This window comes from Gorilla gorilla, chromosome 6 (genome assembly GCF_029281585.2).
Source record: "Gorilla gorilla gorilla isolate KB3781 chromosome 6, NHGRI_mGorGor1-v2.1_pri, whole genome shotgun sequence".
NCBI classification, from domain to species: domain Eukaryota; kingdom Metazoa; phylum Chordata; class Mammalia; order Primates; family Hominidae; genus Gorilla; species Gorilla gorilla.
Window position 1 is genome coordinate 152,839,829 of NC_073230.2, and position 12,579 is coordinate 152,852,407.

Below are 12,579 nucleotides of genomic sequence, written 5' to 3' on the forward strand. Positions count from 1 at the left end.
CATCCCCACTCTCCCTTTAATAGATGAGCATTCTCTGACTGTAGCTCATAAAAGCCCAAGGACAGATAACACCACCGAAGCCAAGCCTCCCTCAGAGTCTCACTGTTGTATCTTTATTATTGCTCATCTGTTCTCACTGGCTTGCTCTTTGACACTTAATAATCAATACATCAATAAATTAAGCATTTATTAAACATTTAACATGTATTAGACACCCACACACCGCCAGCTACCGTGCTAGGCAAACATCATTAAGAGCTCTTGTCCTTCTAGAGAACACTGGCCAAAGGGAGAAACACACGTAAATAAACACATTGCTAAAACTGTTGGTTTATCAAGGAGGCGATGTCCAGGAGAGAAAGGGACAACAGAGCTGAATTTGGACAGGTGACTTGACAGCTAATGGACAAGATGTTCCAGCATGATTCAGCAGCAGGAAGCAAACAAGGGGAGGCACAGAAGCCAAAACAGCAAGATGTGTCCGTAACCATAAGCAGGTTGGCATGCCGAAGGGTAAATGTGGAGGTGAGAGCAGTAGGAGATGTAGCTAGAGGTGCTGGTGAGGCTGGTCATGAAGGGCCTCCTATGCCCTGCTAATGAGCTTTGACTTTACCCTATATGTGCTAGAGAACACTGTAAGCATTTGATAGACAGAGTATTAACATTATTTTGGAAGGAGTGTAAGGAAGATGGATCATAGAGGATTGAGGCAAGATGCTGGGACAACATAGAAGTCTACTGGAATACACTGAGGGAAGACTAACGAGGCCTGAGCTAAGGCAGCAGTGGCACGGATGCTGGGGAGAAGCCCTCTAGCAGGAAGAGGAGTCAGAAGGTGCCTGTTTATCCTGAGGCCAAGTCTCAGACTTGGTCTCTCTAGAGCTATTGAGAACTGATATTCGGGGCTCCACAGTGAGTAGGTAGCAGACTAGGACAGAATTAGGGCTTAAACTTACAGTTTAAGGGCAATCTACCATTGTGGTCAGTGGTCCTGTATACCCCCAGACTGGCTATCTAAGGATATGGAAATGAATGCAATACAAAGTTACCTCATTGACTGGGACTGTCTCACATTCACTTTTCAGAAAATTAGTGAAAGGCACAAAAAACTAAGAGAGGGTATGGCAATGCAAAAGCCTGGGGCTTGTCATTACGTCCTGATTTTAAGTTCTAGGTCCTTCACTTAAATGGGGGCTACTGGAGAAATTGCTTAAATTCTTTAAAATAGTGTGTGCCTCTGTGAAAAGTGGGCCAGACAGCTCCTATCCATAGAGCTGTGGGAGACATTGCAGGAGATCTGAAAGGGGAACAACATTGACAACTCGAAAACATTGACATTCAATGCGGGGCTAGGGGAGGGGGCAGGGATTTGTGTTTATTTCACAGGAAGTAGACTTGCTTTCTGAATTCAGTGTTCTACTATTGGGTTGACTGGCTCTTCATTTTAAATCATTTTGGCTTCAAGTGGGGTGATGGATGATGAGACCCTTGTTAGCAGATTTGTCTCCAACAATGCCTTCTTATTGTAATGCAGCTGCATTGCAGACACCCTCTGTTATTATAAAAAAGCGTAACTCATTTGACTCATAAAACTCAGGTGAAACAAAACAAAACTAAACAAAACAATGACCATTTATGGAACACTTATTAGGAGACCAAGAACAAAACCAGTGAGGGCAAGAGCTGTGATTCAGCTGCAGGAATGTCTAACAGAGTTTCTGCCCTTGAATAATATGCTATATTTCTATTTTTTTCATAATATTTTTCATTTCCTCTTACATTGCAAAATCAGAAGGTGAGTGAGACAGGTGCCATTCTCTCTGCCTTAGAGGGGTATAACCCAAGAAGCACCACCCTAAGGCCCAGTCCCTCTCATTTCCAGGGGAGGTGGAGGTCCAGGCTGGTGGAGTGGTGAAGCAGGTGGAGAGCTACTGGGATCCAGGTCGCTACATGACTGAGGGGTCTGGTCATCCCCTTCTCCCGGAATTTCTGCTCAGTACCTGTAGATATGTTTCCAGGGCTGTCCACACATTCCAGTCACACAGGGGGGCTCCCTTTCCCAGGTGGGCCTTGATTCTCCTCTCTCGCTCTGGAGGGCTCAGAGCCTCGTGGGCCTGAGCCCTGGGGATCCCCAGGACTGTTTCATGCACGTAGACTGACCAAAGGTTGCAGGTGGCCTCAGTAGTGTGTGGGGGGAACTCCCATCCATGCCGCTGTTGGTTGTGGCCCAGCTCATGGATGGGGCCCCACACACCCCTGCTCCTCATGTCCGTCTCATTGATGATCTCCTTCACAGACTCCAGGTGGCACATGATGGGGTATCCTGAATGCATCCAGCCTGGGAACACAGAAGGAAGAGATGAGCATTGAGGAGGGTCCGCCCAAACTATCTCCTTCATTCTTCTCCATTATTGGACTTTTCTTCACCATCCTGGTTATCCCCAATAATTGCAGAATCTCTGTGCTGATTGGAAAGTAAATAGCTTTCCCCTACTTGGTCAGAAACTGAATAGTACCTAATCCCCTTCTTAGTCTCTCACACCTGAGTTGTGGCCTCCTCCTCAATCTGGCCCTGGAGAATTTGGTTATACTTTACATAGTCATTCTTGCTGTAATTCGACACCTTCATTTTGTGTGTGTGAGTGTCCTTTACATGTCAGTCTGAGATATGATGTCCTATGACTGGATCTGAGATCCTTGAGGGCTAGAACAGTGTCATTCTTTCTTCCCCATGTATACTACTTTTGTCCAAATTTACACTCTATGACAGAGATAATTTTTGTCCTTATTTGAAGGTACGAAAATTGAGGTCCAAAGAACTTTCCCCATGTGGGATCCAGAGTTCCTTATTTCTCTTCCTATGTACCGCTTTCTTTTTAACCACTCAGTACTTACCATAAACCTCCTTACGTATTTCCTCTTTTCATTTTCAACTCTGGCTTATGTTTGAAGAAAATAGTTGATTTTCTATGTTGTCCTTGAAACGACTCTGGTTGCCATCTATGAATTCCCAATACAGCGTTTTCTGAGATTGTTCTACCATCCAGTGAAATCTCACCTTGTAGATGTCAATAATTTGTTTTTCACATGTAAACATTCTTTCATCCCCATCACGGTCAATGTCTTTTATATCTTTTTCCCTTGCTTTACTAATAAAATTATGCTTACACATTTTGGACATTCATAAAAGGCAAAGTAATAGATACATGGTTTCCACTGACTAGGAGGATTCCCTGGGAGCACCCACCAGCTGAGATCTGCACATCAGCCACAATCCTCTCGGGACGGCAGAAAGGGAAGGGCTCAGCCGCCAGCCTGGCCACAGCCTGCATCATCTCATCCCAGAGGCGGAGCACAGGCTCGGGGTCCTTCAGGGCCTGGAGGTTTGTGGTTGGCACTGTCAGGATGATGTTGTCCGTGGCCAGCTCTCCCCAGGGAGCCAGGTTCTCCTGCATCTGCCTCTTCCACTCCTCCAGCGATGTCTTACCTGGGAATAAATATCATGGAACCTACCACACCCACTTCTCCAACTTCCCTTGAGCTGAAAAATACCATTTGAACTCTGGAAGAACATTGCAATAATGAACTACTATCACAGGTGTCTATAGGCTGTAAAGTGAAGAAAAGGCTTCCTGACTCTTCTCTTTGTCTGCCCTGAAGTCTCCATGGACACAGGGTATTCCATATCTTCTGCCTCCATGTTCCCTCCCAACAGTTCTTCCTCTTTCTCTCCACCGAACCTCATCCCTCTCCCATTTAGCAACCACCCCACAGTTCCCACGGCATCTGCCACTCTTCCTCCTCCCTAAATGTTCACTCCACTTACCCAGCTTGTAGTATGGTGCAGGCACAGCTCCCCTGATAGTGACAGACACAGGCCCTAGCTGGCTGCCCTTGGGCACGATGACGTAGAGGAGGCCGCCCCAGAGGCAGGAGACTGACTGTTCAGTCCTGTCCATACAGCATTGGTGAGTCACCACAGGGGCTCGAGATAGCTTCCTGGCCTTGGTTAGGTCATCGGTGTGGCAGCCAATCTGTACCTGGACAGGTGATTCCACCAAGCGTTGGAGGAATTAGAGTCTTTGTGATGCCTTGTGATGTGCGTGTGAGGTTGTGTAGATGGAAGGTATTAGACAAACATGCCCATGAAACCCCAGCTTCTCTTTTCTATGTGCTAGGCATGGAAACTTATGAAATTTTAGCACTCCAAAGTCATTTGGACTTCAAGGCATTTAAAATCATTTTTCTAAGGATTTAAACAGCTCCACTGTAAGTCTTCACCTGACATGAATTGGTGAGAGACCAGGCTGATCCTGGCAAAGGTCTTGTGTCTTTCTGCCAGGCAAAATCCTGGGCTCTTCTAGCAGGACCTAAGCCAGTCTGGGGTCGCTGATATTGAGGATGAGCTGGGGGACTCTGCTCTGTCCTCTGTGAACACACAGGAGGCCCGTCCAGAGTGAGTGAGGTTGAGTCTCTCTCCCTCTTTGTCCAGAGCTTCCCTTTCTGGCCGCCAGATGGGTGGAGATCTGTTTTGTCTGGAGTCCTGGAGTTGCTTTTCTTAGGTTTGATATAAGCAAGCTCCAGAAAGAATGCTGACAGAAAAGGGACCCTAGCTGTGGTAGGAAGTGGCCCTCAGAGTCAAGGAGGCAGGATGAATTTAAATTCTGCATGTAGGGCATATTCTGGGGAGTGATGGGATTATGTACACCCTTCAGGTGTCAAGATAAAGAGATAAAACCAGAGTTTGTGCAGAATGAGCTTGCTGACACACAGCCCAAATTTCTACCGCATGTTTCATACTAACTCCCTCTGAGTTTGCACATGGGACCCATGAGGAGGCATGAAGAGGTAACTGCCCATGCCCGAGGATTTTCCAGCCCTTCCTTTTCTTTCTATCAATCACCTACTAATCACAGAATCCACTCCCTACACCTTTCTACTAAAGTAACTCTTTAAAATAAGTACAATGGGACAGATTTGAGCTGGGCTCCTGTCTGCTTGTTAATCAAATTGCAATAAAATGTTTTTTTTTTGTTTTTTGGGTTTTTTTTGGTGAAAAACTCAAGTGTCATAGTTTTGGCTTCTAGTCCATTCTGCAGTGAGCTTCTCTTGCTTGATAACACTAGGCACTTCAGTCACTCACTTAGATGCCCTGAAATTTAGCTGCTTCATCTGTAAAATCTGTAAAATGGGCAGAATAATCCATCTCTGTACTCCTGGCAGCATTGCCATGAGCTGGAACTAGACAGTGGATGAGAATGACACAGCTCTACAGTTTGGAGAGGTGGCAGATGTGGGTGTTCAGACCTTACCCTCAGGCCAGCAGAGGCAGCAGCTTCAGACAGTGAGACTTCTGCATTTTGTCCTTCCAGGAGGTAGAGCCCGGTACTCACCCAGCAATCATTGTTGCCTGGCAAAAGTCACAGAGAAGGCTCAGTTCTTCCTTCCTATGTGAGTATATCTCCACTTGGGGCCTCCCAGCCCCTCCCAGTGGTACAGCTTCTCCCCTGTGTATTTCAAATCATCCACACTTCTTAGACTCATCCCCTCTAAACCTTAAGCAGTGTCCCAATCCCCATCTTCTTGAAAGTACCTGATGAAGAATGGAGTCAGCTGGGCCCAGTGGCTCACGGCTGTAATCCCAGCACTTTGGGAGGCCGAGGCAGGTGGATCACCTGAGGTCAGGAGTTCCAGACCAGCCTTACCATTACGGTGAAACTCCCTCTCTACTAAAAATACAAAAATTAGCCAGGCATGGTGGCGTGTGCCTGTAGTCCCAGCAACTCAGGAAGCTGAGAGAGGAGAATTGCTTAAACCCAGGAGGTAGAGGTTGCATGAGCTGAGATCGCGCCACTGCATTCCAACCTGGATGACAGAGGGAGACTCTGTCTCAAAAAAAAAAGAATGGAGTCAATCTTCCTGAGGGTAAGCACCTGCAATGTCCTGTGTAGTGTCAGCCAATCCCACTTTCCCCTACATCTTTAATGTTCTGGGCACTGTCTCCTGTTTTCATACCTGGGTTGATTCCGTTGATCTCCACAGTGATGGGGTGTTTTGAGGGGTACAAACTGGAGGAGCAGGTCCAGGTGCCAAGCCCCTGGGCCAGCTGGGAGCAGTCAGTTCCAGAGTGAGCCAGCCCAGTGGCCAGGGAGAGCACGGCAGCCTCATAGGAGTCACTGGCAACTGGATTTTCCCGGCTCACAGCTGGGAGGCCAGACCCTCGTAGCATCTTCCTCAGGAGCCTGTGCAGGGATATGTAAGCAGGGACCCCCTCCGCAGGAATCTGTAGGAAGGCTGCACCATCAACTCTCAACTTTGCCAGACAGCTCTTTTCCAAGTTCCCATTCTCGTGGTTCAGTATAGCCTGGAATTCAGAGAGCGCCTTGCGGAAGTGGTAGCTTCTCATCTCAGGGGTGGGAACGGGGAAGCAGCCTGCTTTGAGGGTCTGAGGCAGGATGCTGAGGCCAAAGCAGTTGAGGATGATGTTACCAGGGAAGCGAGCCAAGGGGCAGTGGCCAGGGTTCTGGGAGGCCCACCACCAGGCCTGGCCCCCAATCAGCAGGCCCCCACCCTCAGCCACAAACTCCTGCAGCTGCTTAGCCTCCTTGTCACTGTACGCCTTGCAGCAGTAGACACACAAGTCGCTGTTCAGATGGGGCTCCAGGCTGCATTGCAGGCCATGCTCCGATAGGAGAGGACACAGATCTTTTAGATTTGTGTTCACCCCAACTTTGCCTGTCTGGCCTCTGGCCAGCCAGTGCACTGCATTGAGCAAGAAGGGCCCCATCTTGGGAGCACAGAGCAGGCACTCGTGGGCAGCCAGGACCACCCGGCCCCGGCCATAGTGAGCAGCCGCCAGGAAGCAGTTGAGTGAGGCATCCAGCCCCAGAGGGAAGGCCAGGGCTCCATGCACCAGCAGCTGTGAGGGGACTCCCCCTGTCCTGATGTCCAGCTCTGAGATCCCCTCCAGGAGCTGCTGCTGGTCCTGCCTGACATCCTCCCCACACCTGGAAGAGACAGGAGAAACAATGAGGCTACAGTCAGTTAATGAGCCACTGAATCGAACTCATTGAGTAGAGAAATCTATGTGCAGGTAAGAAGATTGCACGGTTCATGTCAATCTTCACATTCTTACTAATATTAGGATTTTAGCATGCTAATATCATTTATTTTTATCATGTTTAAGGCATATTTTTTCACTTTTTTTAAACTGATGGCATATTATCATTTAATTGGCAACGTTTAGTCTTTTTTCTTTCTTTCTTTCTTTCTTTCTTTCTTTCTTTCTTTCTTTCTTTTTTTATTTGAGATGGAGTTTCGCTCTGTCACCAGGCTAGAGTGCAGTGGCACAATCTCAGCTCACTGCAACCTCCACCTACCGGGTTCAAGCAATTCTCCTGCCTCAGCCTCCCGAGAAGCTGGGAGTACAGGTGCGTGCCACCACACCCAGCTAATTTTTATATTTTTAGTAGAGACGGGGTTTCACCATGCTGGCCAGGATGGTCTGGATCTCTTGACATTGTGATCCGCCAGCCTCAGCCTCCCAAAGTGCTGGGATTACAGGTGTAAGCCACCATGCCCAGCCTGGTCTTTCTTAGTGATACATAAAATAATGGCATTTCTCACAATCAATTTGTCATAGATTTGAGGAAACGCTATAGAGGTAGTGCCCTTACTTGCATATCTTAAAATCCACATTTTCTAAATGAACACCTCCAGTAATTCCTCCCATTTAGTCAACCATGTGTTGAATATTTTGGCTTCAGTTTCTTGACTTTTAAAATAATTAAACATATAAACAAATTAAGTTAGAAAAACTAGTTTATTATGCCCAGAGAAAGTAGTACTGCTTATTAATTTCTCGATCTAACTTTCTGCAAAGAAAGGCTGTAAAAACACCAAATCTGGACTCTCCATAGGGTGGTTCTGATCTAGGAACACATCACAAGTAAATTGTTTAACACTACACTTGAAGATTTATACAAACACACACTGTTTTTAAAACTTCACTTAGATCTGGTTAGAGTATTCACTTCTTCTTATTAAGGAATGGTCAAAATGTAATGAATCAAGAAAAGGCTTTGTATTTCAAGAATTTTTTTAAAACAATTTGTATATACTGTAAACGTCAAGCAATAGGAGGTTGGTTAAATAAATTATGGTTAACAATAGATTGCAAACCATATAGTGATTAAAATAAGTATTAGGTAATTTGAAAAATGCTTAATGGAAAAAATTTTAAAATTAGATTCCAGGATACCATGCTCTAAATAAGCCAAATTTTGGGGTTAAAAAAAATAAAAAACCATGAAACCAGACATAGAAGCAGAACCTAAAGCATATTTATCAAAATATCTTTGTTTAAAAAAAATGTCTTCAGTGGTAGTCTTGGCTGGTGGGATTTTAGGTCATTTTAATTATCTTTATAAAACTTTATTCTCTCAAATTTTAAAATTAACATCTATTTCTCTTATAATTAAAAATTAAATGTTATATTTTAAAAAAAATATAGTTTATTTATTCCAGTAGTAAAACATTATTGAAAAATGTAACTCTTGTGCAGATTCTCTTTAATTTCTTTTCAGCATGAAAATGAGGAGATGGCACGTCTTAGTTTTGTCATCCCATTTTCAGACTCACATGGCAAATGTCATGGAGTTCAGGTATCAGTTCTGCCTGTGGCTTTTTGTTACCTGTTGGAACTCAAGATATTTTGGGGAGTTAATGACATTGAGCTACAAGACTTAATAATAAAAAATTCCACTCTAAGTGTTCTTAGCATCTTCTCACAGGCACCTGGCAAAGCCTCAGCTAACGGTAGTAAAACTTCAATATGGAAAGCTGCAGTTACTTGCAGATATCCTCTCCACAGCTAATTAAAATGACTGCATATATTCATCCACATGCCCACACACACAAACTACAGTAGCACTGGGAATCTAGGAAGTGACTAGAATGGTTGACAAAAGCTGCAAGAACCACATAGAATTAAAGAAAAAAAACCAACAACTTCTTAGCATAAAGGCAGCATAAATAAAGTTAAAGAAGGTGAGGTCACTGAGAGAAAAATATCTGTAACAGATTGAACAGATACAAAATTAGAATTTAGAATATATGAGCAATTTCTAAGGATAAACAGAAAAGCAAAAAACAGAAAATATTTTTAAAGTATATTCTCAAACAGTTCATGAAAGATGAAATCCAAGTGAGATATTCAACATTTGAAAAGATATAATCACACAAATGCAAATTATATAATAATATTTTTTACCCAGAAAATTAGTAAATGTTTCAAAAGCTGACAATATTAAGTGTTGGCAAGAGTGTGGAGAAAACTAATCTTTCATAAAAACTGGAGATCATTTTGGCAGTATCCAATAACATTAAAAAGAGAAACAGCCTATAGTAGTATAAATGGAGACAGTACTAGGAAGTTCATTGCAAATTGTTGGTAATAGTGAAAAAGTATGAAGAAGTTAAATATTCACTAATATGAATGCAAATATTGGCATTTAATCATATGATGGATTACTATTTATCAGTCAATAAGAATAGGTCCACCTATGTTAATTAACAAGGAAAGATGTTCAAAACATTTGTTGAGTAAAACAATTTCAAAAATAGCAGAACTTGGTGATGCAACTTATGGAAGACACAATATAAAGCAAAGTAAACATACGTCAATATATGTCCAAAATGTCAGGAAACAACCACAATAAACTGATAAGAGTGTTTTCTTTTGGATTGTGAGATAGAGAGAAAGGACTGACATTGAAGGAGATGATGGAAAGGGCTTTTGCCTCAGTAATTTGTTTCTTCAAATAAGGAGAATGTACAATTATATTTCTCAGGTAATTAAACATTAAATTTAAAATTTAAGATAACTGCTCCAAAAATAGCAGTAAAATGTATAATCTACAAATGTGTTGAGGAAATTTAAGAAATGGATAAAACTTAGTAGCAACCAAGGAAAAATGTAAAAAGAAATAAAGCATAAAAATAGAAAATAAAATTAAAAGGGGGTAAGAGCAAGAAATACATTTGAATCATCACAGTATATATGAATGCATTGAATTTCCATCTCTTAGAAGCTGTTAGATTGGGTTAAAAACATCTGGATATAAGCTGCTTATAAAAGACACACCTGAAACTAAACATAAAAGCATTGAAAATGACAAAATCAACAAAGTTTTATTTTAAAAAATATAAAAACAAAAAAGCAGACATATCAGCATTAATAAGGGATGCAAGTGATTTCAAAGAGGAAAAATTAAAAATGAACATTTTCTATGGATTAAAGTTACACTAACAAAAATAAAATTTTTATTAATTTTTATGTCCTGCAAAAACACAATACTGAAAGCAAGAACTGCTACAAAGAAAATAAAAATATGAATTGACATTACATTTGGAGATGGTAATGTATTCACAGCACCCATTGGAAAAAAAAAAAAAGGATGGAGATGATTTGATCAGAATGACTTACAAGCTTACTTACAGCCAGAAGACAATTGTCCTGCATCCTGAAGACAAGACATTGAGACCCTAGAAGGTTGTGCTCTGCTAACTTGTTGAAAAAATATAAAGTAAAAAGGTGGACATTCTCCAACATGATACATTAACTAAAAAATCAATGTGCAGAGCACACACACACACATAGATAAGCATCTGAGATGATCCATGTCAAACTTTTAGGATTGGCTACCTTGGTCCAGAGGCATGAGACTGGAGCTGGTGGTGTGGGGAGGAGGATGAGTTGCCATTTTCCTCTCTATATTTCTGTATTGGTGTGCATTTTTTCACAATAAACTTGAATTCCTTTTGAAATATTTTCATGAAAAGGCATTTCTTAAAAGAAAACTAAAGAAAGAAAGGAAAGGAGGAAAGAAGGAAGGAAGGGGATGACAGAGGGAGGGAGGGGGAAGGGAGGGGGAAGTGGGGAAGGAGGGAGGGAAAAGTGAGTAAGCATAGCAGTTAGTATATCAGGTAAATTTCAACAGCTGATTTGACAATATCCTACGGGGAAATATTAATGATCTCAGACAGCTAGTTACCAATATTTAAATCTTGTATAATATCTGTTTACAATGTTTAAGTGTGGAAAACAATGAAAGTAGCTGCTATTTAATAAGGTTTAATATATGTTAGGTATTTAACATATGTATTACCTCTTTCAATCATTATAATAAACCTGAAAGTTACTATTCTCACTTTAAAGATGGAGTTTGGAAAAGCTAGGCAATTTTCCCCACGTTTCCTAGCTAATAACTGGCAGGGACAGGAAGCAAACCTGACAAAGCAGGAGCATCGTCATCTTGGATAAACACCGCTAATTTATGTTTCAGCTCCCTTTCTAGCCCCATGCATTTCCAGGAAATCACTTCTCTTCTAACTACAAGCAGCCAGGAAGAGCAGAACGGTAAAACACAGATAAGACAGCTCGGGCACAGAGGGAGGAGGGAGCAAAGTCTCTTGGGTAACTGCCAAACTTCATCCTCATACAATGGGCCCCAGTTAAACAGTGGGCCTTAATAAGCACATTCCTTTCCCTTTGGGCGCACTAAGTTAGGGAAGTTAAAAGATAGGACGCTAAAAGTGGGGTATGCCTGCAGCTGCAGAAAGATGTATGGGAACAGAGATACAACTCTCCCTCTCAGATAAGCACAACAAAGAGACACAGAAGCAGTCGAGGCCTCTGATAAACTCTCCCACCTTGAATCCTTAAAAACTCTTAGTCTGTAAGGGAGTGTGCCTCTGACCTAACTCGGCCAGAAGCCCCTCCCATGTTTATTTTCTCTAAATTAAACCTGTCTATGACTGTCAAGCCACCTTTTGTATTTCTTTCCTATTTCTTTAATTTTTACTAAACCCAGGCTGGCTTGCTTCCAAAGCCACCGTTGTCTACACACCAGAACTCTCTCACTCAATTACTGAGTCTTTGACGGAACCTACATCTGGGTACATGGTTATCGACAGGTATATCTTGTGCAAAGGAAGCTTTACAGGTGCGAATAATACTGTGTTTAAGAAAGGAAAAGCATGTGTTACTTCAGAGCTGGAAGTGCAGGGGAAGCCACTGAGGACTAAAAGAAAGGGATGGGATGGTATGGTTAAGAAATGTTCGCAAACCACATCTGAGCACACAGGTAACATGGGCGATAGGTTTCTGAATGCCAATTAAAAAACTGCCAAATTAGGAAGGTACAGCACTAAATAAAAAGGTAAGTGTGAAGTGCGCTGCTGTCATTTTCACCATATTGAAGGTAAAACATCTAACAATTTATATATTTTTTCTTGAAAATAAAAGTAATGAAGTCTACTGGTAGTAATCAAAGACATCTTCACTTAGCTTGTTTTGTTTTTCTGTTGAGATTGTATAGGATGTAAAAATACTCTTCTGGATTTATTTCACTCTCTGATAAATATAAACAGGACATAAATACTAGAATCTAGAAACGATGTTTTCTTAGGATCTATAACATCAAAAAAAGGACTAGAGAGAACTATGTTGATCAGATGCTGTAAAAAACATTTTGAAGACCTGCAGCCCCCAACACTTGAGTATCTTTTTTTTTTGTA

The 12,579-nt window shown here is 42.3% G+C and overlaps 1 protein-coding gene across 4 annotated transcripts in view; it reads right to left on the reverse strand.

Annotated features, from left to right (window-relative positions):
* Nucleotides 1-12,579, reverse strand: part of LOC101130783 (TRPM8 channel-associated factor 2) — a 38,474-nt gene that overhangs the window by 5,737 nt on the left and 20,158 nt on the right. For 2 of the 4 annotated variants that reach the window (XM_055347557.2, XM_019031813.4), the window contains exons 3-7: nt 6,016-7,007; nt 5,313-5,410; nt 3,827-4,040; nt 3,248-3,487; nt 2,001-2,338 (exon numbers count right to left, since the gene is read on the reverse strand). In XM_055347557.2, coding sequence (XP_055203532.1) covers nt 2,001-2,338; nt 3,248-3,487; nt 3,827-4,040; nt 5,313-5,410; nt 6,016-7,007 — 1,882 coding nt within the window. Of the gene's footprint in view, nt 1-170; nt 2,339-3,247; nt 3,488-3,826; nt 4,041-5,312; nt 5,411-6,015; nt 7,008-10,705; nt 10,861-11,290; nt 11,391-12,579 lie in introns of those variants that run through there. The other 2 variants (XM_055347559.2, XM_055347560.2) reach the window with 2 other exon arrangements.